Source organism: Bubalus kerabau, chromosome 11 (assembly GCF_029407905.1).
Source record: "Bubalus kerabau isolate K-KA32 ecotype Philippines breed swamp buffalo chromosome 11, PCC_UOA_SB_1v2, whole genome shotgun sequence".
NCBI lineage: Eukaryota > Metazoa > Chordata > Mammalia > Artiodactyla > Bovidae > Bubalus > Bubalus kerabau.
This window is the reverse complement of record NC_073634.1, coordinates 4,544,492-4,567,458: the sequence shown is the minus strand read 5'-3', so window position 1 is coordinate 4,567,458 and position 22,967 is coordinate 4,544,492. Positions and strand designations below refer to the sequence as shown.

General features: G+C 48.5%; 1 protein-coding gene across 1 annotated transcript in view; it reads left to right on the top strand.

The window, feature by feature from the left end:
- The window catches only part of ACOXL (acyl-CoA oxidase like), a 335,830-nt gene that overhangs the window by 59,472 nt on the left and 253,391 nt on the right, over positions 1-22,967 (top strand). The window contains exons 8-9 of the mRNA XM_055539295.1: positions 19-91; positions 6,225-6,357. Of these exons, the coding sequence (XP_055395270.1) occupies positions 19-91; positions 6,225-6,357 (206 nt within the window). The remainder of the gene's footprint in view (positions 1-18; positions 92-6,224; positions 6,358-22,967) is intronic.

Below are 22,967 nucleotides of genomic sequence, written 5' to 3'. Positions count from 1 at the left end.
CCTGTCTGTTCTCTCTAGGTCTACATGGTGTGGATAACGGGATTCTGAGATTTGACAGTGTTCGGATACCAAGGGAGAACCTGCTGGATAAGTGAGTAGCTGCCTCCTTAACTCAGACTTGCTGCAGCTGTGAGCTCTTTGCCTCCCAGGCCTGGTTCCTAGGTCTCATGGGCTTTACGTCCAGCTGTCTTCTTATAACCACGTTTACAGTTTTACTAATCAGGAAAGGTGGATAAACAAATAAAAGAAAATCTAAAATTATCCCCAATACTATCACCTTTGTTGTTGTTGTTCAGTCGCTAAGTTGTGTCCAACTCTTTGCAGCTCCATGGACTACAGGACGCCAGGTTTCACCCTCCTTCACTATCTCCAGGAGTTTGTGCAAACTCATGCCCATTGAGTCAATGATGCCATCCAACCATTTCATCGGTCATCCCCTTTTCCTCCTGTCTTCAGTCTTTCCCAGCATCAGGGTCTTTTCCAGTGAGTCAGCTCTTTGCATCAGGTGGCCAGAGTATTGGAGCTTCAGCTTCAGTATCCGTCCTTGCACTGAATATTCAGAGTTGATTTCCTTTAGAATTGACTGGTTTGATCATCTAGCCACAATGTTTATTACACTTTCGTGTTTAACATTTTAGACTTTTCTCTATGAGTAGATACTAAAGAGAGAGAGAGAGATGTTTGATTTTTACTGAATGAGATCCACTTAGAAATTCTATTTTTTTATAACTTGTAGTTTCTGTTTAACAAAATATGTCCAAAGTTTCTATGCAACAATAAATACACATATAAAATGTTAGTTGCTCAGTTGCGTCTGATTCTTTGAGACCCCCATAGACTGTAGCCTGTCAGGCTCCTCTGTCCATGGAATTCTCCAGGCAAGGATACTGGAGTGGGTTGCTATTTCCTTCTTCAGGGGATCTTCCCGACCCAGGGATAGAACCTGGGTCTCTTGCATTGTGGACAGATTCTTTACTGTCTGAGCCACCAGGGAAGCCTGAAACACACATAGGCATTATCATTTTTAATATTGCCATCATAAGCTGTTAAATAAGTTATCTGTAAGTTATATAATCAGTCCCTTATTGTTGGGTATTTAGGTTATTTCCCTTAAATTTTTTTTTTTTTTTTTTTGGTTATCATAAAACAGTGTTATTGCCTCCTTTGTGGATGGCAGGAGATAAGGTACCCTCTTTCAGCTTTGGAGGCTATTATAACCAGTACTGTGGAAAATTCTGAAAGAGATGGGAATACCAGACCACCTGACCTGCCTCTTGAGAAACCTATATGCAGGTCAGGAAGCAACAGTTAGAACTGGACATGGAACAACAGACCGGTTCCAAATAGGAAAAGGAGTATGTCAAGGCTGTATATTGTCACCCTACTTATTTAACTTATGTGCAGAGTACATCATGAGAAATGCTGGGCCGGAAGAAGCACAAGCTGGAATCAAGATTGCTGGGAGAAATATCAATAACCTCAGATATGCAGATGACACCACCCTCATGGCAGAAAGTGAAGAAGAACTAAAGACCCTCTTGATGACAGTGAAAGAGGAGAGTGAAAAAGTTGGCTTAAAGCTCAACGTTCAGAAAACGAAGATCATGGCATCTGGTCCCATCACTTCATGGGAAATAGATGGGGAAACAGTGGAAACAGTGGCTGACTTTATTTTTTTTTGGCTCCAAATCACTGCAGATGGTGATTGCAGCCATGAAATGAAAAGACACTTACTCCTTGGAAGGAAAGTTATGACCACCCTAGACAGCGTATTAAAAAGCAGAGACGTTACTTTGTCAACAAAGGTCCGTCTAGTCAAGGCTGTGGTTTTTCCAGTGGTCATATATGGATGTGAGAATTGGACTATAAAGAAAGCTGACTGCCAAAGAATTGATGCTTTTGAACTGTGGTGTTGGAGAAGACTCTTGAGAGTCCCTTGGACTGCAAGAAGATCCAACCAGTCCATCGTAAAGGAGATCCATCCAGGGTGTTCATTGGAAGGACTGATGTTGAAGCTGAAACTCCAATACTTTGGCCACCTGATGCGAGGAGCTGACTCATTGGAAAAGACCCTGATGCTGGGAAAGATTGAGGGCAGGAGGAGAAGGGGATGACAGAGGATGAGATGATTGGATGGCATCACCGACTCGATGGACATGGGTTTGGGTAGACTCTGGGAGTTGGTGATAGACAGGGAGGCCTGGCGTGCTGCAGTTCATGGGGTCGCAAAGAGTCAGACACGACTGAGCAACTGAACTGAACTGAACTGATTGGGTGAATAATGTCTTAGGTTGTTGTTTAGTTGCTAAGTTGTATCCAGTTCTTTTGGGGCCCCATGGACTGTATCCTGTCAGGATCCTCTATCCATGGGATTTTCCACACAAGAATACTGGAGTGGGTTGCCATTTCCTTCTCCAGGGCTTCTTCTTGACCCAGGGATTGCACTCACATCTCCTGCTTGGCAGGCAGATTTTTTACCACTGAGCCACCAGGGAAGCCCAGTGTCACAAGTGTTTAGTGTCATTTCCCAGCATCCCTCAGTGAGATCAAGGTGCATTCCAGTGAGGTGAATGCACTTCCACAGATGCATTCCAGGTGTGGAGCCCAGGAGTTCACAGTGCTTATGCAGGCTGCTGCTGCTAAGTCGCTTCAGTCGTGTCCGACTCTGTGCGACCCCATAGACGGCAGCTCAACAGGCTCCCCCGTCCCTGGGATTCTCCAGGCAAGAACACTGGAGTGGGGTGCCATTTCCTCCTCCAATGCATGAAAGTGAAAAGTGAAAGTGAAGTCGCTCAGTCGTGTCCGACTCTTCTCGACCCCATGGACTGCAGCCTTCCAGGCTCCTCCATCCATGGGATTTTCCAGGCAAGAGTACTGGAGTGGGGTGCCATTGCCTTCTCCTTAATGCAGGCTGAGAAACACCAATTACTTTTACTTTTCTCAGCATCTTTTCATGAATCCAATAAAAATCCTGAACTACAGTGATACTTAAATCTGTGAAAAGGCAAGCCATCAGTCTTGCTCCATGCTTTCCTATAGATTTTCCTTGAACATTTTACTCTTTTCTGTTGCCTTCGAGTTCTTGCCAGCAAATATACGTCATAGATATAAAAAGTTTAAATAAACTAATGGGCGAAACAAACTTAAAATGAACCAAATTCTGTTTGTTAACTTTTTTCCCCTTGTGAATTGGTAGGAAATAAAATGGAAACAGGGGCTTCCCTTGTATCTCAGACAGTAAAGAATATGCCTGCACCACATGTGACCCGATCAATCCCTGGGTGAAGAGGATCCCCTGGAGGAGGAAGTGGCAACCCACTGCAGTATTCTTGCCTGGAGAATCCCATGGACAGAGGAGCCTGGCGGGACACAGTCCCTGGGATTATAAAGAGATGGACACGACTGAGTGACTCAGCACACACGCACAAAATGTGGGCAGCAAAAGCATTCTGTAGGTATCCCAGCAGGTGATGAAGCCCCCAGGCCCCTCAGAAACAACCAGTGCCCATGCCAGCAGATCTGAGGACCACCAGCCTTCCCTGCATGCTTCCTGTCACTTACCAACATCACTCCACTCTCAGAGATGGGGAAGAGGCAAGAGAAGCTGTAGATGTGGCATGCCTTCTCTCTTACTCACCCAAATGGAATCTTAGTGGATTGGACAGTCCTCTATCAGAACCTCAACCAACTGGTTTAGCATTTATCCAATGCAGTCGAGATTAGAAAGTCACATTCAATCAGAAAGAAAAATGATAGGGGGCTCCAAGGTCTGTAGAAGGTATGAGTGTATAGAATATTCTTTGGTAAGATTTGATTGAAAACTATTCCATTGGTATAGTCCCCTAAATACTACAAAACAGCAGAGGCAACACACTTGGGGGTGTTGGTTTATCACTTGATCAAAAATGGGCTTGTAAATAGATGTACAGATTCAGTGAAATCCTTATCAAAACTTCAGCTGCTTTTTTTTTGAAGGAATGGAGAAGCTGGTTCTAAAATTCAGATGGAGATGCAAGACACTCAGAGTGGCCGAAATAATCTGGATAATGGAAAACAGAGCAGGAGGACTCCCATTCTTGATTTGAAAAATCACTACAAACCTATAGCTGTCCAGTCACTGTGGTGTTGGCATAAGGCTAGATGGATGGAGAATGGAACAGAATAGAGGATCTAGAGATAAATTCTAGTGTTTATGGTCAGTTGATATTCAGCAAGGGTGACAAGATAATTTAATGGGGAAAGAAAGGTCTTCTCAACAAATGGTGCTGGAACAACTGGATATCCATATGCAAATATATGAACTTGGACCTTTATCGCATACGATGTACAAAAATTAACAGAAGATGGATCACAGCTCTAAATATAGGAGCTAAACCCATAAAACTCATGAGAAAACATAGGTGTAAATCTTTGTGACCTTGTTTAGGCAATGATTTATGAGATCTGACAGCAAAAGCACAAAGAACCAAAGCAAAAATAGATACCCTGGACTTCATCCAAATTTGAAAAACTTGTGCAGCAAAGGACACAATGAAGAAAGTGAAAAGACATCCACAGAATGGGAGGAAATATTTGTGAATCATATATAAGAACCTAATATCCAGACTATAAAAGGAACCATATTACGCTCAACTATAAAAAGACAAATGACCCAACAAAAAAAAGGGCAAAAATAGGAATGGACATTTATCCAAAGAAGATACAGAAGATGGCTAATGAGTACATGTAATGATGTTCAACATCAATGTCAGCAAGGAAATGCCAATTAAAAAACCACAGTGAAGTACCATTTTGTACTCACTTCATGGCTATAATAAAAGAGACAGATGGTAACAAGTGTTGGCAAAGATTTAGAGAAACTCGAGCCCTCATCTATTGCTGGTGGGGATGTAAACCGGTGTTGTCAATTGGGAAAAGAGCTTGTCAGCTCTTCAAAAGTTTAAAGTCAGACTTCCCGGTAGCCCAGTGGTAAAGAATCCGCCTGCCAATTCGGGGGACGCGGGTTCAATCCTTGGTCCGGGAAGATCCCACATGCCACGGGCCAACGGAGCCCATGTGCCACAACTGCTGAACCCTCGCTCTCGACCCTGTGCTCTGCAACAGGAGGAGCCACTGCGGTGAGAAGCCTGTGCGCCACAACCAGAGAGGAGCCCGCCCATCGCAACTACAGGAAGCCTGCGTGTAGCGGTGAAGACCCAGGGCAGCCAAAAATAAATAAATAAGTACAATTTCAAAAGTTAACGTCTTCATGGCACTTACCAATTCTACTGCTTGGTCTGTATGAAAACACTGTCCACAAGAGAACTGAAAATATATCCACAAAAGAACTTGTATACAGATGTTCATAACAGTTATTCATAACAGCCCAAAGAGTGGTAACAACAGAAATATCCATCAACTGATGAATGGATAAGCAACCTAAGGTATACCCATACAATGGAATATCATTTGGCCTTAAAAGGAATGAACCACTGATAGTCAGGCAAACTGCAGGAGATGGGGAGCAAGAGAGAGGCCTGGAGGCTGCGGTCCATGGGGCCACAGAGTCAGACCCAGATCTGTTACTCATCTGGTGACTGAACAACAACCACCGATCCATGTGAAGACACGTGCGAACCTTGAAAAAAGTGTGTCAGGTGAAAGAAGCCAGACACAAAGAGCACACTTTGTGTGACACTGTTTATGTGAAATGTCCAGAATTGACAGATCCAGAGAGTTAGAGAATAGGTGAAGAGCCGCCAGGCCCTCAAGGGTAGGGAATCTGGGATGTGGGTGCTAATGGCATGGGGTTTCTTTTGGGGCGATGAGGTGTTTAGGAACCAAATAGTAGTCATGGTTGTACAACTTTGTGAATATACTAAAGACCATTGAACAGTTTAAAAGGATGAGGTTTACGGAGTATTGTGGATGGACGGCCAGGCTCCAGAGTTGGGTTAATGATGGCAGTCCTCATGCCTCTCTCTGTCTGGGGCACCACCGAGGCGCAGATGGTAGTGGCAGGATATCGGCTCTTACTTTCCGTGACTCAGCCTCTCTCAGCGTCTCCTGGGGAGGCGCTTGTCCTGCCACTCACGCTGCTGTCTTGGGAGGGAGGTTGCAGGACGGGGAGCCCTGCGTGACTTCCCTGCATGTGCCTGTGGGAGCCACCTGCCTTCATTTCCAGGCTCGATGTCCTCCTCCTACGCTCACCACACCTCTCCTTTCCACCCACCCCCCGACCGCAGGTTCGGTTCCGTGGCTCCAGATGGGCAGTACCACTCCCCCATTAAGGACAAGAGTGCGAGATTCAATGCGATGCTGGCGGCGCTGACCCCTTCCAGACTCGCTGTGACTTTCCAAGCTATGGGCTCCATGAAGGTAACTGACTCGTTTCCCTCAATGTTTGGTCTCCGCGTGTCCAGTGCTGGGTAACAGTCTCAGGAGCTGGGCTTCTTGAACCACGGTGGGCGCAAGGTGGCTTGGGTTGCTGGTTAAATGCCAGTGCCAGTTAGCTCTACACAGAGAACTTTCTGCAGCCTTCTCACCATCCCTCTACATCCACATGTGTGCTGTGGAGTATGGTGGGTGGAGCCTGGTCCTTACAGCAACAGGGCCACTAAAGGTGGGCCCCTGGAGAACAGGTCCTTCGGAAGGAGCACATCTTCTGGAAAAGCAGCTAAGAGCTGACTAGTGGATAACAGCCTGCGTGTCTTGCTGAGTTCATCGGGGAGTGTTGATGCGCGCGCATCTGCTTGGCATGTGACCGTCACCGTCACAGGCAGGACCATGAGGTCAGACCTCCAGGAGCCAATCGTACCCGCCTTCCCCCACCCCTGCTATACTCTGACTTGGAAACAGCAGCCGGGAGAGAGCGCTCCGCAAGCTGCCTCCCCTTTAGGGTGCAGCACTGCGTGCTCTCTGGTTCCTCCCCATTTCTTTCCTCTCTTAGGCTCCACTGAGCCAGGGGGAAGCTGCACGGAACATTGAGATACCAGCAAACATCCATGTGTGGCTGGCACCCGGCTTCTCCACTGAGAAGGGATAAGTTCTGTTCACTTGACCCCAGGCCTGGCATCAGGAATAGCAGGAAAACCTTCCCTTCCTCCCTTCTGCCGGGTCTGTGCGGCTCACAAGCCCGCCTGGCCACGCTCCGCCCCTGTGGTGCTCTTCCCCGCCGTGGGTGCAGCTGTGATACTCAGTCCTGAGCTGGTGACTGCCGGCCTGCTTGTGGGTGCTGCTTCTGTGCTTATTCTTGCTGGCTCTTTAAAGTGGGTGAGGCGTGTGTTTAGTTCTGAAGACCCAGGTCTGGAGTGGCCTGGCAGGTCTCAGCCAAACCAACTGAGTTGGTGAGGCTCCAGGAGAACCTCAGGATGTGGGCCCAGGAGTGACTCCAAGGCGGTGGTCCAGCAGCAAAGCACAGAGGGAAATATTGGGCTGGCCAAGAAGTTCATATGTACGATGTTACACAAAACCCTGAAAGACCCTTTGGCCAACCCGGTACTTTTCCTGGTGGTCCAGTGGTAAACAATCAACCTGCCCGTGCAGGAGACATGAATTGGATCCCTGGCCTGGAAAGATCCCACATGCCTCGAGGCTACTAAGCCCGGTGCCACAACGATCGAGCCTGTGCTCTAGAGCCTGGGAGCCACGACTGCTGAAGCCCCTGCGCCCGGAGCCTGTGCCCCGCACCGAGAGAAGCGCTGCAGGGAGAGGCTTTCACACCACAGCTGGAGAGGAGCCGCCAGTCCCTGCAGCTAGAGAAAGCCTGCACACAGCAACAAAGAGCCCGGGCTGTCAGATAGAAATAAATAAATGCTTCTCCCGCGTCTGGGATAGACACCGTTTCAGCCATCTCTCAGACTCCAGAAGGCAAAAGCTGAGAAAGCAGATGTGCCTAGAATTGCTCTGTAGAGCAGACGGGGAAGAAATCTGCTCAAGGTTCCCTGGTGCTGCGACGGCCGCTGTGGCTGCACGAGAGCTCCTCGGGTCGCAGTAGCCTCTGGGCCCCTCGGAGGGCCGTGCTGCTGAATATTAAAGCCACACACTGGTTTGTGGCTGTAAAGGTGCTCTGGAAGCCCTGTGCTGGAGTGGGTGATGCCAAGGGAAGGATGTCTGTACTGCCAGGGGCCAGTGGTGGACTCCCAGGGTGGCTGGCATAGGGTGGTGGAGATGGGGCACTGGAGGGGTGCTTTTGGGAGAGAATCAACTTAAACTTTTTCTAAAATTAATTTTGATGTTTTTACTATTTTTTGACTGCACTGGGTCTTTGTTGCTGCATATAGGCTTTCTCTGGAGAAGGCAATGGCACCCCACTCCAGTACTCTTGCCTGGAAAATCCCATGGACGGAGGAGCCTGGTGGGCTGCAGTCCATGGGGTCGCTGAGTCGGACACGACTGAGCGACTTGACTTTCACTTTTCACTTTCATGCATTGAAGAAGGAAATGGCAACCCACTCCAGTGTTCTTGCCTGGAGAATCCCAGGGACGAGGGAGCCTGGTGGGCTGCCGTCTATGGGGTCGCACAGAGTCGGACATGACTGAAGTGACTTAGCAGCAGCATAGGCTTTCTCTAGTTGCGGTGTGTGGGATTTTCATTGCAGTGGCTTCTCTTGTTTCTGAGCATCGGCTCTAGGCAAGCAGGCATCAGTCGTTGCAGCACTTGGGCTCAGTAGTGGCCTGAGTAGGCTCCTTCGCTCCAGAGCGCTGGCTGGGAGGATCCCACATGCCATGGAGTGGTGGGGCACGGGCTTACTTGCTCCGTGGCATGTGGGATCTTCCCAGACCAGGGATCGAACCTGAGTCTCTTGCATTGGCAGGTGGATTCCTAACCCCTGAGCCACCAGGGAAGTCCTGGCAGCCTTCTTTAAGCCTCACTTACGTTCTGTAAAATGGGCCTTCTGATCATAGTGCAGCCTGAGTGAGGATGTGTGTGCAGCGATGTGACACAGCGGTGATGAGCCGGCACCTGCTGTGTGCGGGAGGCAGGTTTTCCCGGTGAGCAGAGGCCCATCGCAGAGCTGGATGGGCTCAGACCCGAGGGGTCCATATGCTGCCGGGGTGTTGTCCCTGACGGACCCGGGCCATCGTGATCTCATCGCGAGCCTCTTGGATGAGAATGACCTCGCCTCTCTTGGCAGCTCCTCCTCTCTCACGGCTCAACCACGGGACAGATGCTGTCTCAGGGGAAACCTCAGATGGTTCTGCTTGCCCCGCGCTTGCTGATGAGTAGAGAATGGATCCCTTTCTCTGACGCTCATTCCGCCTGTGTTAGAAAACGGTCACCGCAGCTCCCTCTTTGCTCAAGGCTGGGCGCGCCTGCTGCTTTAAAACTCTGCCCAGATGTCTTTTTTCCCCGCCGCCATGGTTGTCTCTCATTTTCGTCACATTTCTCAGTCCTTTCAGGTTTTCTCTTAAAGACTTGCTGTAATAGCCTTGCTGTCATTTGTGCCCCCAGATGCCATGTCCGATTAAATTATTAGCAGGGACTAGAGGAAAGGGAGCTAAGACATTTGGCAGGGGTTGGGGAGGGCACATTGATCGAATTCTGCAGCTGAAGTAGAGGGGGATGCTGGGGAGCCTTTTCTGAAGGAGGAAGGGATCTAGGGAGAGTCACTGTGAGTTGGGAGGCAGAGCAGGAGTGAGAAACACACATGAGACCGAGCTCAGAGTTTTGGGTTGATTTTTCAGGGAAGTAATATTTTCGCATTTTAGGACGAGATGGTTGGATGGCATCCCCGATGCAAGGGGCATGAACTTGGGCAAACTCTGGGAGAGGGACAGGGAAGCCTGTTGTACTGCAGTCTGTAGGGTTGCGAAGAGTCAGACCTGGCAACAACAACAATATTTTAGCATAAGAAAAGCTGGTCCCCACTTTCAAGAGTCTCCCTCATCCTTTAAGTAGGTGTTACTCCGCAGCTGGGGCCCACCCTCAGGGTTCCTGGTGCAGCAGCACCGGGATGGGGCCAGAGAATCTGCATTTCCTCCAAGGCCCCAGGTGATGCTGCGGTTACTGGTCCAGAACCACACTTGGAGAATGGCTGCCCAGAACAGACGGGTTTGGGACTTCTCTGGTGGTCCAGTGGCTAGGTCTCCGAGCTCCCAGTGCAGGGGGCTGGGTTTGATCTCTGGTCAGGGGACTAGATTCCATATGACTAACAGTTTGCATGCTGCAACGAAGATCAAAGATCCCATGTGCCATAGCTAGGACCTGGCACAGCCAAATAAATAAAAAGCAATGCCCACCCCCAAACCCCTTGCTTACTATAAGCCATGCCCATGACACCAACCCCTTGCTTACTATAAGCCATGCCCATGACACCAACCCCTTGCTTACTATAAGCCATGCCCATGACACCAACCCCTTGCATACTATAAGCCATGCCCATGATACATGCTTCACAGGTATTAACTCATTTCTCCTCAAACAACTCTGAGAGGGCTCCATCCATCTCCTCATTTTACATATGGGGAAACTGAGGAGGTAAAGGAATCTATCTGAGGTGGGCATCCCCTATGCTGCCTTTGATTTTGGTGGTTCTTATTCAGGGAGTTGTTGTTTAGTCTGTTAGTCATGTCCAACTTTTTGCAACCTCATGGACTGTAGCCCACCAGGCTCCTCTGTCCATGGGGTTTCCCAGGCAGGAACACTGGAGTAGGTTGCTGTTTCCTTCTCCAGGGGATCTTCCTGACCCTGGGGTTGAATGTGCATCTCCTGCATGGTCTCCTTCTGGTCTTTATCACGGGGCCACCAGGGAAGCCTTTTCAAGAGTCCCTCTCCTCTACTGATAGGAGTTTGGGACCTTGCGTCCTCGAACCACCTTTCTAAGACCTTCTGATGGTTCATGGGGGATTGAAACAGCAAAGAGGAGGCTGGGGGCAGCTGAGTCTCCTGAGATGGAGGTAGCTGTTGGTCCACGAGGATGAGGTGGTGCCGTTGCTTGGGTGAACACGAGGCAGAGCAGGCTTTGGGTTCTGGCTGCTCTCTGGTCTGGTCTTGGGGTGTTCGCTATGTCTGTGCTCAGTCGCTCAGTCATGTCCAACTCTCTGTGACCCCATGGACTGCAGCCTGCCAGGCTCCTCTGTCCATGCGGATACTCCAGGGAAGAATACCGGAGTGAGCTGCCATGCCCTCCTCCAGGGGAATCTTCCCAACCCAGGGATTGAAGAAGCCAGGTCTCCCACATTGCGGGCAGATTCTTTACCATCTGAGCCACCAGGGAAGCCCAAGAATACTGGAATGGGTAGCCTATCCATCTCCAGGTTATCTTTCCAACCCAGGAATTGAACTGGGGTCTTCTGCATTGCAGGTGGATTCTTTAGCAGCTGAGCTACCAGGGAAGCCCTCCCCAGAAATGACATCGGGGTTCTCTTCCCCAGTGTCTGGTTCCTGCATCCAGCCCTGTAGCGCCATGCTTGTGTGCCTCAGTCACGGGCCAGGGGTGGGGAGCTGGTTTCAGAGTGTAACTAACATCCTATCTGCTCTGTTGACCTCGAACCAGATGTTGTGACTCCCTTTTCTGTGGTGAAGCTCACTCAGTCCTCTTATATTCATAATTTTAATTTCTGTGGCTACTACTCAGATGGTAAAGAATCCACCTGCAATGCAGGAGACCTGGGTTCAATCCCTGGGTCAGGAAAATCCCCTGGGGGAGGGTGTGGCTGGAGTATTCTTGCTGGAGAATCCCTATGGACAGAGGAGCCTGGTGGGCTATAGTTCATGGGGTTGCAAAGAGTCAGACACGACTGAGTGACTAACACTTACACTTACCACTATGAAGCTATCAGATTTTTGTCTGTTTAATTCCACCTCCTGGAAAGCCCAGATGAGTGAAAAGGTGGGAGGTAAATAAGTGGGTGGGTGGGAGGATGGATGGATGGAGGGATGGATGAGTGGATGGGTGAATAAATGGATGGGTGGGTGGGTGGATGAATGAATAGACAGATGAATGGACAGGTGAATGTATGAGTGTGTTGGAGGATAGGTGTATGTATGAGTATACGCATGGGTGGAAGGAAGGGAGAGGGGGAGAAAGAAGGAAGAAAGGTGGTGCTAGTGGTAAAGAACCCACCTGCCAACGCAGGAGACACAAGACGCAAGTTTAGTCCCTGAGTCGGAAAGATCCCCTGGAGGAAGGCATGGCAAGCCACTCCAGCATTTTTACCTGGAGAATCCAGAGCCTGGTGGGCTTCGGTCCACGGGGTCATAAAGAGTCGGACACAACTGAAGTGACTTAGCACGCATGAACTACAAAGACTCTGAACACAGTGATGATCAGTTCCTCTATGATTTAGTAGTTAATGGGAACTGTGGAATATTCTTGAGAAAAGCAGCCACTCACTGAATGGACATCACATATTAGAAAAACCTCCCCAGGCAGGGGTGTATCGGGAGAGGCCAGAAGCATACAGCCTACTACAGAGCCAGCTCTCTTCCAGCAGTAGGCTAGAATAAGGGGCTGGAGAAGGCAATGGCACCCCACTCCAGTACTCTTGCCTGGAAAATCCCATGGACTGAGAGGCCTGGTAGGCTGCAGTCCATGGGGTCACTAGGAGTTGGACAGGACTGAGCGACTTCACTTTCACTTTTCACTTTCATGCATTGAAGAAGGAAATGGCAACCCACTCCAGTGTTCTTGCCTGGAGAATCCCAGGGACGGGGGAGCCTGGTGGGCTGCTGTCCATGGGGTCGCACAGAGTCGGACACGACTGAAGCGACTTAGCAGCAGCAGCCGCAGAATAAGGGGCATCTCTGTAGGGCCGTGTGAGTCTAAGAGCTTCAGGGTGGGGGGAACTGAAATGAATATGTTTGGAAGGAGGTGGAAATGCTGTGATAATGAGCATGGTGAGATCTCTGCCCCCTCAAACAGTGTGGCATAAAGAGGGTGGAATAGACAGGAGGGGATGGGTTCCCTGGAGTAATGTCTTGAAGATATGTTCTGCCCACAAATGTGTGTTCTGTTGGAACTGGTAAACCGAAGTTGCTGGATGTTTATTCTCTTGGCACTTAAAAAAATATTTATTTGGCTGTTCTGGGTCTTAGTTGCAGCTCGTGGTATCTAGCTCCCTGCATGCATGCTCAGTTGTGACCCCACAGACTGCAGCCCGCCAGGCTCCTCTGTCCATGGGATTCTCCAGGCAAGAATGCTGGAGTGAGTTGCCATTTCCTTCTCCAGGGGATCTTCCCAACCCAGGGATCAAACCCAAATCTCCTGCATTGCAGTCGAGTTCTTTACTGCTGAGCTAGAGGGAAGCCTCTCTAGCTCCCTGACCAGGGATCAAACCTGGGCCCCCTTCGTTGGGAGTGTGGAGTCCTAGCCACTGGACCACGGAAGTCCCGACCCTTTCGTAGCATGGCCAGTCATCTCTTCACACAGAGAGTGGTACTGGAGAGATGAAGACAGGGGCTCCTCCATGTCAGCTGTCTGTCTTTTCAGATGCGTTACATGTATCCCGAGGGAGCAGAATCATAAGCTCATCTTGTTCTACACAGGTTAGAGTTATTCTTTCTTTAGCATCCTCACACGCATTCACATACACACATGGAGTGGGGAGCAGAGTAGCAGAACTTGCTCAAATGCTGGGGAAGTCCCATGGGATGAAAGCTTTGGCCTGAATGATCCGTAGAGGGACCATCTGTATAATAGTTTCCAGGATTTTCTGATGTAGACACTTCTTGAGGCTGACCACCAGAGGGCGACAAATACCAATAATGATTTGCAGATGTCTTCCCTTTACATTTTGTTTACTTTTCTATTCAAGAATTGGCTGGGATTTTTAGTTCTCATTAGTTTAGCTTCCTATCAGTTGTGAGTGTTGCTTTTTACAAAGTGGTTAATATAAGGAGAATTGGAATTCATCAGCCTAATAACTGTTGGGCTCAAGATCAAGACTATAAATAGGATGTGGGTTATCTTTTTTTTTAATTTATTTAAAAAAATTGAAGTATAGTTGATTTACACTGTGTGTTTACAGTGTCAGTTGCTGTTATTTATATGTGTGTGTGTGTATATATATATATGTAACATATATGTAAAACTGTGGGTGTGTGTAGTGGTTGAGCCACTCAGCTGTGTCCAACTCGTGCAGCCGCATGGACTGTGGCCCACCAGGCTCCTCTGTCCATGGGACTTTCTAGGCAAGAATGTTGGAGTGGGTTGCCATTTCCTCCTCTGGGGGATCTTCCTGACCCAGGGATCCAAAGCGCATCTTCTGCACTACAGGTGGATTCTTTACCACTGAGCCACCAGGCAGCCTTCAAGGAACAGGACTCCCTTCAACAAGTCATCAGAGGCTGAGTCAACCCTGTGGGAAACCCCAGTCTCCTCAAACCCTGGGCGTGGCCGTGGGAGTTGTGAGGGAACGAGGGATGGTGTCAGTGCAGAGCGATCCCAGCTCACTCTGGGCCTGGGTCCTGCTTGAGAGGGGCTTGCCTGCCTCGGTTTCAGCAGCAGCCTGTTGACCTAGGGCAGGCAGAAGGGGTGCGCGGGCCGCAGCTGCGGGGAGTGTCATCTCTCCACGGAAGCCCTGTTGTCTGCCTCTCGGGAGTCCTGTCTGTGCCACCTGGAAGGCCAGACGTGGATGATGGATGATGGATGGTTTGCCGTCCTTAGGAAATTTTCCACCTGAAACTCGATGCTCGCTGTAGCACGGGCGCTGGTGCGGCTTTCCCTCCCGCCGTGCTCGCCACTCATTCCCTTGTCCCCGCTGAGGGATCCAGCCAGTGCCCCCCTGTTTGAAGGACGTATTGTGAGCCTTTTATACATCTTTTTTTTTAATTGCTTTATTTCTGCATTTATATGGCTGTGCTGGGTCTTCATTACTGAGTGGGCTCTTCTCTAGTTGTGGAGAGCGTGGGCGGGCCACTCTCTAGGGATTCTCTTTTTGCCGAGCACGGGCTCTAGAATGTTTGGGCTCAGTAGTTGCGGCTCCCAGCCTTCAGGGCACAGGCTCAGTAGTTTTGGTGCACGGGCTTAGCTGTCCCTGCAGTATGTGGGATTTACTCTGACCAGGGATTGTACCCATGTCTCCTGCATTCGCAGGTGGAAACTTGGCCTCTGAGCCACCAGGGAAGCCCCATCATTGTTTGTTTGGTTTTTTTTTTTAATTGAAACAGCAGTCCTGTAAGATGGATACCGTTGTGATTCCCATTTTCCAGTTGAGAAAACTGAGATGCAGAAGGAGGTGACAGCTTGTCTGGAGTTTTCTGCGTCTCCCGCTGCAGCAGTCTGGTGCTGGAGTCCAGCCCTGACTCACACTGGGTTGCTTAGTCACCCTCAAGCAAGAGGTTCTTTGAGTTCAGCTTCGACTGTGCTCCCTGTCATCTTCGGACCACTTTGGCTCACAGTTATATTTGCTTTGGTAAACCAAACCAAAGATGCAAAATAATTCACTGTCTACATTGAAAAACATTCTCCCAAACCCCAGAATCCTCCCAAACTGGGGTTTGGCATATGCTGAATGGTTAGCCATGGGGCCAGAATTCAGGCTTCCTTCCCCGCTGCGAGCTGGGACCTGACTGTCAAGTGGCACCACCATCTTTGCCTGATGCCCCGTGTCCCTGTGGTTCTGAGCAGTTGTGTACTGGGCAGGAGCAGGGAGGGAAGAGGGGCTGCTCCAGACTTTATACTGAATGTCCTTTTATGGGGAGAAGGTCTGCTTATCATGTATCATGTTCACTGAGTGTGTTCAACTCTGAGCTCAGTCCAACGGAATGGTTTCTGAATGTTTCTGTCTACCGCAGTGAAATTGAACAAGCCAAAGATGTTCACACTTCTTTTTGTTGTTGCTGGTCAGTTGCTAAGCATGCCCGACTCTTTGCAATATCATGGAATGCACCACAGGACTCCTCTGTCCTTCACTATCTCCAGGAGTTCGCTCAAATTCCTGTCCGTTGAGTCAGTGTTGCTATCTAACCATCTCATCCTCTGCCGCCCCTTTCTCCTTTTCCCTTCAACCGTTCCCAGCATCACGGTCTTTTCCAGTGAGTTGGCTCTTTGCATCAGATGGCCAAAGTATTGAAGCTTCAGCTTCATCATCAGTCCTAATAAATATTCAGGGTTGATTTCCTTTAGCATTGACTAGTTTGATCTCCTTGCAGTCTGAGGGACTCTCAAGAGTCTTCTCCAGCACCACAATTTGAAAGCATCAATTCCTCAGTGCTCAGCCTTCTTTATGGTCCAAATCTCACATCCTTACAGGACTACTGGAAAAACATTAGCTTAGACTATATGGACCTTTGTTGGCAAAATAGCATCTCTGCTTTTTAATATGCTGTCTAGGTTTGTCATAGCTTTCCTTCCAAGGAGCAAGCGTCTTTTAATTTCATGTCTGCGGTCACTGCAGTGACTTTGGAGCCAAGGAAATAACGTCTGTCACTGCTTCCACTTCTTCCCTTTCTCTTTGCCATGAAGTGGGCAAGTAGGTCTCGTCTAGGGTCCTCAAAGTTTCAGGCTGGTCATTGGGAATGTCAGCCTCCAGAGATTAATTAGGACCTATGTCTTCGTGGTCACCCTTGTCTGCTTTGGACTTGGTTAAGCACTTGGTGGATGGATGGATGGATGAATATCGTGGTGAAGGGAAGTTGTCTTTAGTGCAGAGTAAATCAGTCCAAATGACAGCTCTGTGGAGATCAGATGCGGTATTTCAGCTGTATTATGGATACGGGAACTCTGATCTGCATCTTGAAGCAACAGAAGTGAACATTCTCCATTTCTTGTGTGTGTGTCCAGGTCTTCGTTGTGTGACTTTGGGACCTGCCCCGCCAGGGTGCTTGCAGCCCAGGCATGCATGTGTCGGGGCAGAGACTCTGTTTGTGTCTCCTGCAGCGCTCATTCGCTCCCTAGCTCACCCTTGCACACTGCTCATGGGTGAGTCTCACGGGGCTGACACACTGTCGGTGTGACGGTGGTGCTGTTCTGCGTGTGTGACCACAGGTCTGAGGATGGTTTCTAAAGGCGGCCGTGTGATAGGTTTCAAGCTTGGAGAGCAGCCCTGGCCCCAGACTGCAAAGGGGCTGGATTTAGGGAACTCTTTCTGAGGGAGAGAAACTGATCTCAGTGTCCAGCAGTCGACCTGCTGCCGCCTCCCGGGTCCACACAAACCGTTTCTGTGCCCTTGACCCTCCCAGGCTCTCCCGTTCCTGCTCACCTGCTCTTTTAGGTCTCCAGGAGACCTCAGGCCCTTGTGGCTGCCTTTCTGGGTATAGAGCTCATGCAGCACCTGGTTCATGTCAGCCCTGGTGTTAACTGTTGTCTCTTCTCCGATTGCCCCTTAGACTGTGAGCTCCTGGAGGGCAGGGGCTTCACGCAGCACCAGCTGCTGCTCTGTTAGTGGCCCGTCAATAAATACCTATGAGCTGGCCCAGCCTGTGACCCCCACCCCCACCTCCGCCCATCACAAGCATTTTCATGCTCTCGGGCTCCAGGAGCCAGGAAGGGGCACTGGCACGTGCGGAATGCCCGTAGTGGGCCAGCTGTGCGATGCTCAGCATGCCTTCTCTCACCCAGTGTGCATGGCAGCTTTGCGGTGATTCCCATTTTACAGATAAGAAGACAGAGGCTGCGAAGTGAAGTAGCTTGGCAAAGACAAACAGCTCATGGGGAGTGGGGCAATGTTGTGCCCACCCCACCCCAGAGGGGCCCCCCTGAACTCCTCTTGCCAAAGACTGCTTGCTTGCTTTCTTTTATTAGTTTTGGCTGCGCTGGGTCGTCACCGCCGCGAGGGCTTCTCTCTAGCGGCGAGCAGGGGCTGCTCTCTGGTTGCCGTGTGCGGGCTTCTCACTGCGGTGGCTCTTCTGGCTGCCGAGCTCGGGCTCTAGAGCGCATGGGCTCCGTAGTTGCGGCACACGTGCTCAGGTGCCCTGCAGCGTGTGGGGTCTTAGTTCTCTGACCAGGGATGCAGTCCATACCCCCACCCCCGACAGCAGCAGGGACACCCCAGTGGCTAGATTTTGAGGCTTCACTGGAGAATGAGCACTAGACCTGGGGCCTCAAGTGCAGCGTCTTGGATCGCTGGCGACTTCCCTACCTCTTGCTTGGGCGACCTCTGACCTTTGAGCCGAGGCCATTCTGAGCCTTGGATCCCGTCTGTCCCCAGGGTGGGGACAGCCCTAGACTTGAACTGGACGTTTGTTCCCAGGGGTATCGTAGGTCAGACAGTCAGAATGATAGGCCCTTGCCCCGGGTTGACTCTACAGGGTCCTATTTTCTTTATTAACTTTTTGCCTGATGAGAATGTTGTCGTGAGTCGACTTTTAAAAAATATTTGCATATCTCATTTCTTTGTCTGATTAGCGTGGCAAGAATGATGGCCCAGTTTTCATGCCTGAATACATAACTGTCACGGTGTGAGGCGCTGAGGGGCCAGTCTCCCTTTCTCGTGTCTAGCATCTCATCCAGGCTTTGTTTCAATCCACGCTCCAGACTTGTCTTTGAAAGGAACTCACCTTGTCAACCAAACGAGATCCTTCCACTGCTGCGAAATGCATCTGAGATTAAAGGACACTTTTGTCAATGTTTCTGTGTGACTGAGCTTCAGATCACTAGAGATGCTTAACATAAGAAGTGTACTCTCTGCCTATACTCTGTTTTTTTAATTAAGTAGAATTTTTGAAAGGGAGAGGAGGAATTTAAGTATGGCCTTTCCTCTGGTACAACCCTGCCTTTACATAGCACCTTATGAATCCTCTTTTTCACTCATTGCGTGCATGCTCAGTTGCTCAGTCATGCCTGACTCTTTGTGACCCCATGAATTGTAGCCCGCCAGGCTCCTCTGTCCATGGGATCTCCCAGGCAAGGATACTGGAGTCAGTTGCCATTTCCTCCTCCAGGCAATCCTCCTGACCCAGGAATCAAACCTGCGTCTCCTGCATTGGCAGACAAATAAATAAATCATTTAAAGGGATTTATTTGGCTGTGCTGGGTCTTAGCTGTGGTTTCACTGTGGAAGGGGGGCTCTTCTTCACTTGTGACATGGGAACTCTTAGTTGTGGCGTGTGGGATCTAGTTCCCTGACCAGGGATTGAGTGTGTGCCCCCTACGTTGGGAGTTCGGAGTCTTAGCCACTGGCCCATCAGGGAAGTCCCAGGAAGTGAAATTCTGACTGGAGACCTTTCTGAGTCCATATATAGAAACTTCTCTCAGTCTTTGAAACTGTGTAGTAATTCACTGCGGCTGAAGCCTCTCCTGGTGGACGCTTATGTTGTTCCAAGGCTTCGCTTTTAAAGACAGTGCTGCATCAGATATCCTTCCTGTTTAGACATGACTCTGATATCTTCGTGGAGAAATGTCTTGGGCACCCAGCCACAGTGGAGGTTTTTCTTAGAATTCTGAAAAAATACTCATTTTCTTCATTTTGATGTGACTTGTGCTTCCTTCTGTGGTTGACTGAAGGCCTGGGCTGGTTTTCTGAGTATAACTGGTAGCAGAAAGGCATGAAGGATTGGAGAGAGAGTGAGGAGTGCTGGATATTCCAGAAGACTTAGAGATGCTTCAGAGCACCTGGCTGAGAGGAGTTAGGGGAGTCTGATGTTAAAGGACAGATGGCCCCTGAAACTTCCACCATCCCCACACAACTGGATGTTTCATTTAATTGCCCATTACCAAACTGGCTGCTTACCAACAAAGAACGAAAGGCATCTTTGGGCAAAAATAGAGCACACTAGAGGGAATTTTTCTCTCAGCGTCTCCTCCAGTATCTCTTATGCAAAGGCCGAGGTGAACCTTGCAGAAGCATTGCTGAGTATGTCTACCTTAGTCATGCACCTTCTGCATCTCTCTAGTGTCTCCAGGCTCATACTCCCAATGTTTTCCATTGTACTTAAGACTCCCAATATGGCATGATGCTTGGGGCTGTGGCAGCCACTTTGTGACCATGAGGCAATGAGCACAAGGACGAGCAGCTAGTTGCTATAATGGACCTACAGGGCTTGGTCCCTAAGGGCAAAGTTGAGCAACTAAACTAACATCAGCATTCAGCCAACTTCAGACAACTTACAAAAAGCAACAAAAGAAACTTACTTGTTTAATCTAAACAAAGATGCTCAGTACTTCAGTCCAAATATCCCCAGGGATCCAGTGACTTTGTGGCTATGTGATCTTAGGCAAGGTAGCATACTCTCTGAGTCTCCATCTCCCCATCCCCGAATGGGGATAGTTCTGCGTCCTTCTCAGAGTTTTTACAAGGCTTAGATGCAGCGACATTTCTGCTGTGCTTGGCACCGCATTCAACCTGCAGAAAGTGCTTGGTGGTTACCTCCCACAGGTGTATTATTGCCCAGACTTCCTGCCTGACTCAGAGTCCTTACTGCTGAGCCATTACTCACGCTGCGGCCCCCGTGTGATGGTCTCATCTCACCAGACTGACTTTTCCAGTCCCTTGAGGCCTCGATCAAGTGCCAGCTCCCCTGTGAAGACTGCTTGGTTTGATTGCACCTTGGGAAGTGAGTTTTTCTCTTCAGAGGAAGAGAAGGCACCGTTGAGAATTGTCTTGGAAGCATGGAGAAAACTCAGACTACTTTTTCTGTCACCTGAGGAGGCAGCGATGAGTCACGGCAGAGCCTGTAAGCCAGTGAAGGTATTCTTCGTTTCTCCTCCGAGTCCCGGTGGCCGCACACTCGCACTTCATCAGGGCCCTCTTTGTCTGGTCTTGTCTTCCCCGTCCTCTGCTGAGCGTGTGTGCATCATCTCTGTCAACCCACCAATTTAGGTGAACTGTCTCCCCTCCCATCAATGCCCGAAGTGACCAGCTTCAAGTTCCCCTTCTCCTTACATGCTCAGCTGCGTCCAGCTTCTTGTGACCCTACTTAAGTTATACTGACTAAAGATTCCGGTCATGAAAGGGAAGCGTTGTGAGGCTATCCTGGAGTCCGGCTGGAAGACTTTATTTCTATGAGATGTGCCCTCGTGTTTTTACTCCCTTTCTTGAATCTTTATTTCAAAATTTTGTTCTTTTTATTCAATGTGAATGTGGGTGCAGGTAGAACACAGTTTAATAATATGTCTCTGTCACAGAATCTATGTTTCAGGCTGACAAAGACAGAACCCTAAGAGAAAGCTTGCACTCAGGTATGCCAAAAGTATATGGGTCATAGCATTTTTGCAGGGTAATTGTTTCCCCCTTATTAGATCTTTTAAAAATTACAGAGTATAAAGTGATGGAGAGTGAAAATCCACATCTGCCTCACCCTTGCCATCCAACAATTGGCATCTAGTCTTCCAGGGTTCCTTCCTAATGATTATATGATATGATATGTATCTATATATGTATTAAATTATCTATCTATATATATCTATATATAATTATAATCATTATATTATATAACCTATATATAGATTATATTGATAATTTATGCATGTTTACTCTGTACCTGCAATTTTTTAAATTTTTGTTTGTTTAAAAGTATGTTGTGAACAAAGGAAACCATAAGCAAGGTGAAAAGACAGCCTTCAGAATTGGAGAAAATAATAGTAAACGAAGCAACTGACAAAGAATTAATCTCAAAAATATACAAGCAGCTCCTGCAGCTCAATTCCAGAAAAATAAACGACCCAATCCAAAAATGGGCCAAAGAACTAAACAGACATTTCTCCAAAGAAGACATACAGATGGCTAGCAAACCCATGTAAAGATACTCAACGTCACTCATTATCAGAGAAATGCAAATCAAAACCACAATGAGGTAACCATCTCACGCCAGCCAGAACGGCTGCTATCAAAAAGTCTACAAACAATAAATGCTGGAGAGGGTGCAGAGAAAAGGGAACCCTCTTACACTGTTGGCGGGAATGCAAACTAGTACACTGTTCTCTATGGAGAGTGTGGAGATTCCTTAAAAAACTGGAAATAGAACTGCTGTATGACCTAGCAATCCCACTGCTGGGCATACACACCGAGGAAACCAGAATTGAAAGAGACACGTGTACCCCAATGTTCATAACAGCACTGTTTACAATAGCCAGGGCATGGAAGCAACCTAGATGTCCATCAGCAGACGAATGGGTAAGAAAGCTGTGGTACATATACACAATGGAGTATTACTCAGCCATTAAAAAGAATGCACTTGAATCAGTTCTAATGAGGTGGATGAAACTGGAGCCTATTAAACAGAGTGAAGTAAGCCAGAAAGAAAAACACCAATACAGTATACTAGCGCATATATATGGAATTTAGAAAGATGGTAATGATACCTATATGCGAGACAGCAAAAGAGACACAGATGTAAAGAACAGACTTTTGGACTCTGTGGGAGAGGGCAAGGGTGGGATGATTTGGGAGAGAATAGCATTGAAACATGTAGATTATCATATGTGAAATGAACCGCCAGTCCAGGTTCGATGCATGAGACAGGGCGCTCAGGGCTGATGCACTGGGATGACCCTGAGGGATGGGATTGGGGAGGGAGGTGAGGGGGGGGTTCAGGATGGGGACACATGGCTGATTCATGTCAATGTATGGCAAAAACCACTACACTAATGCAAAGTAATTAGCCTCCAATTAAAATAAATAAATTTAAAAAAATAAAGGGAAAGAAGGCACAAAAGGAGAAATAAAAAGTATGTTGTGTCACTTTTTGCAGTGGATTCACAGTGGGTCTACGGTACACCTTTTTTTTGGCCATGCCCCCATGGCATGTGAGATCTTAGTTCCCTGACTAGGGATTGGACCCATACCCCTGCAGTGGAAGCTCAGAGTCTTGGCCGCTGGACCACTGAGGAAGTCCCTACTGCAGTCTTTTTTTAACAGCTATAATTGTGTTTTATGGAAAGCCTCATCTTAGCTTATGCTCTATATATATGGATGATGGTCTTGATTTTTCATCTGCTTTGTATATTTTTTAAAAAACTAAACAGAGAAGAGAGGGGGCAATTAAAAGAAGGATGAGTGTTTTTAATAAGCATTTGACAAATTCAACATCCATTCATGACAAAACTGTCAGAAAAAAATAGAAGTGGAAGGGAACTTCCTCAACTTGATAAAGAACATCTACAGCC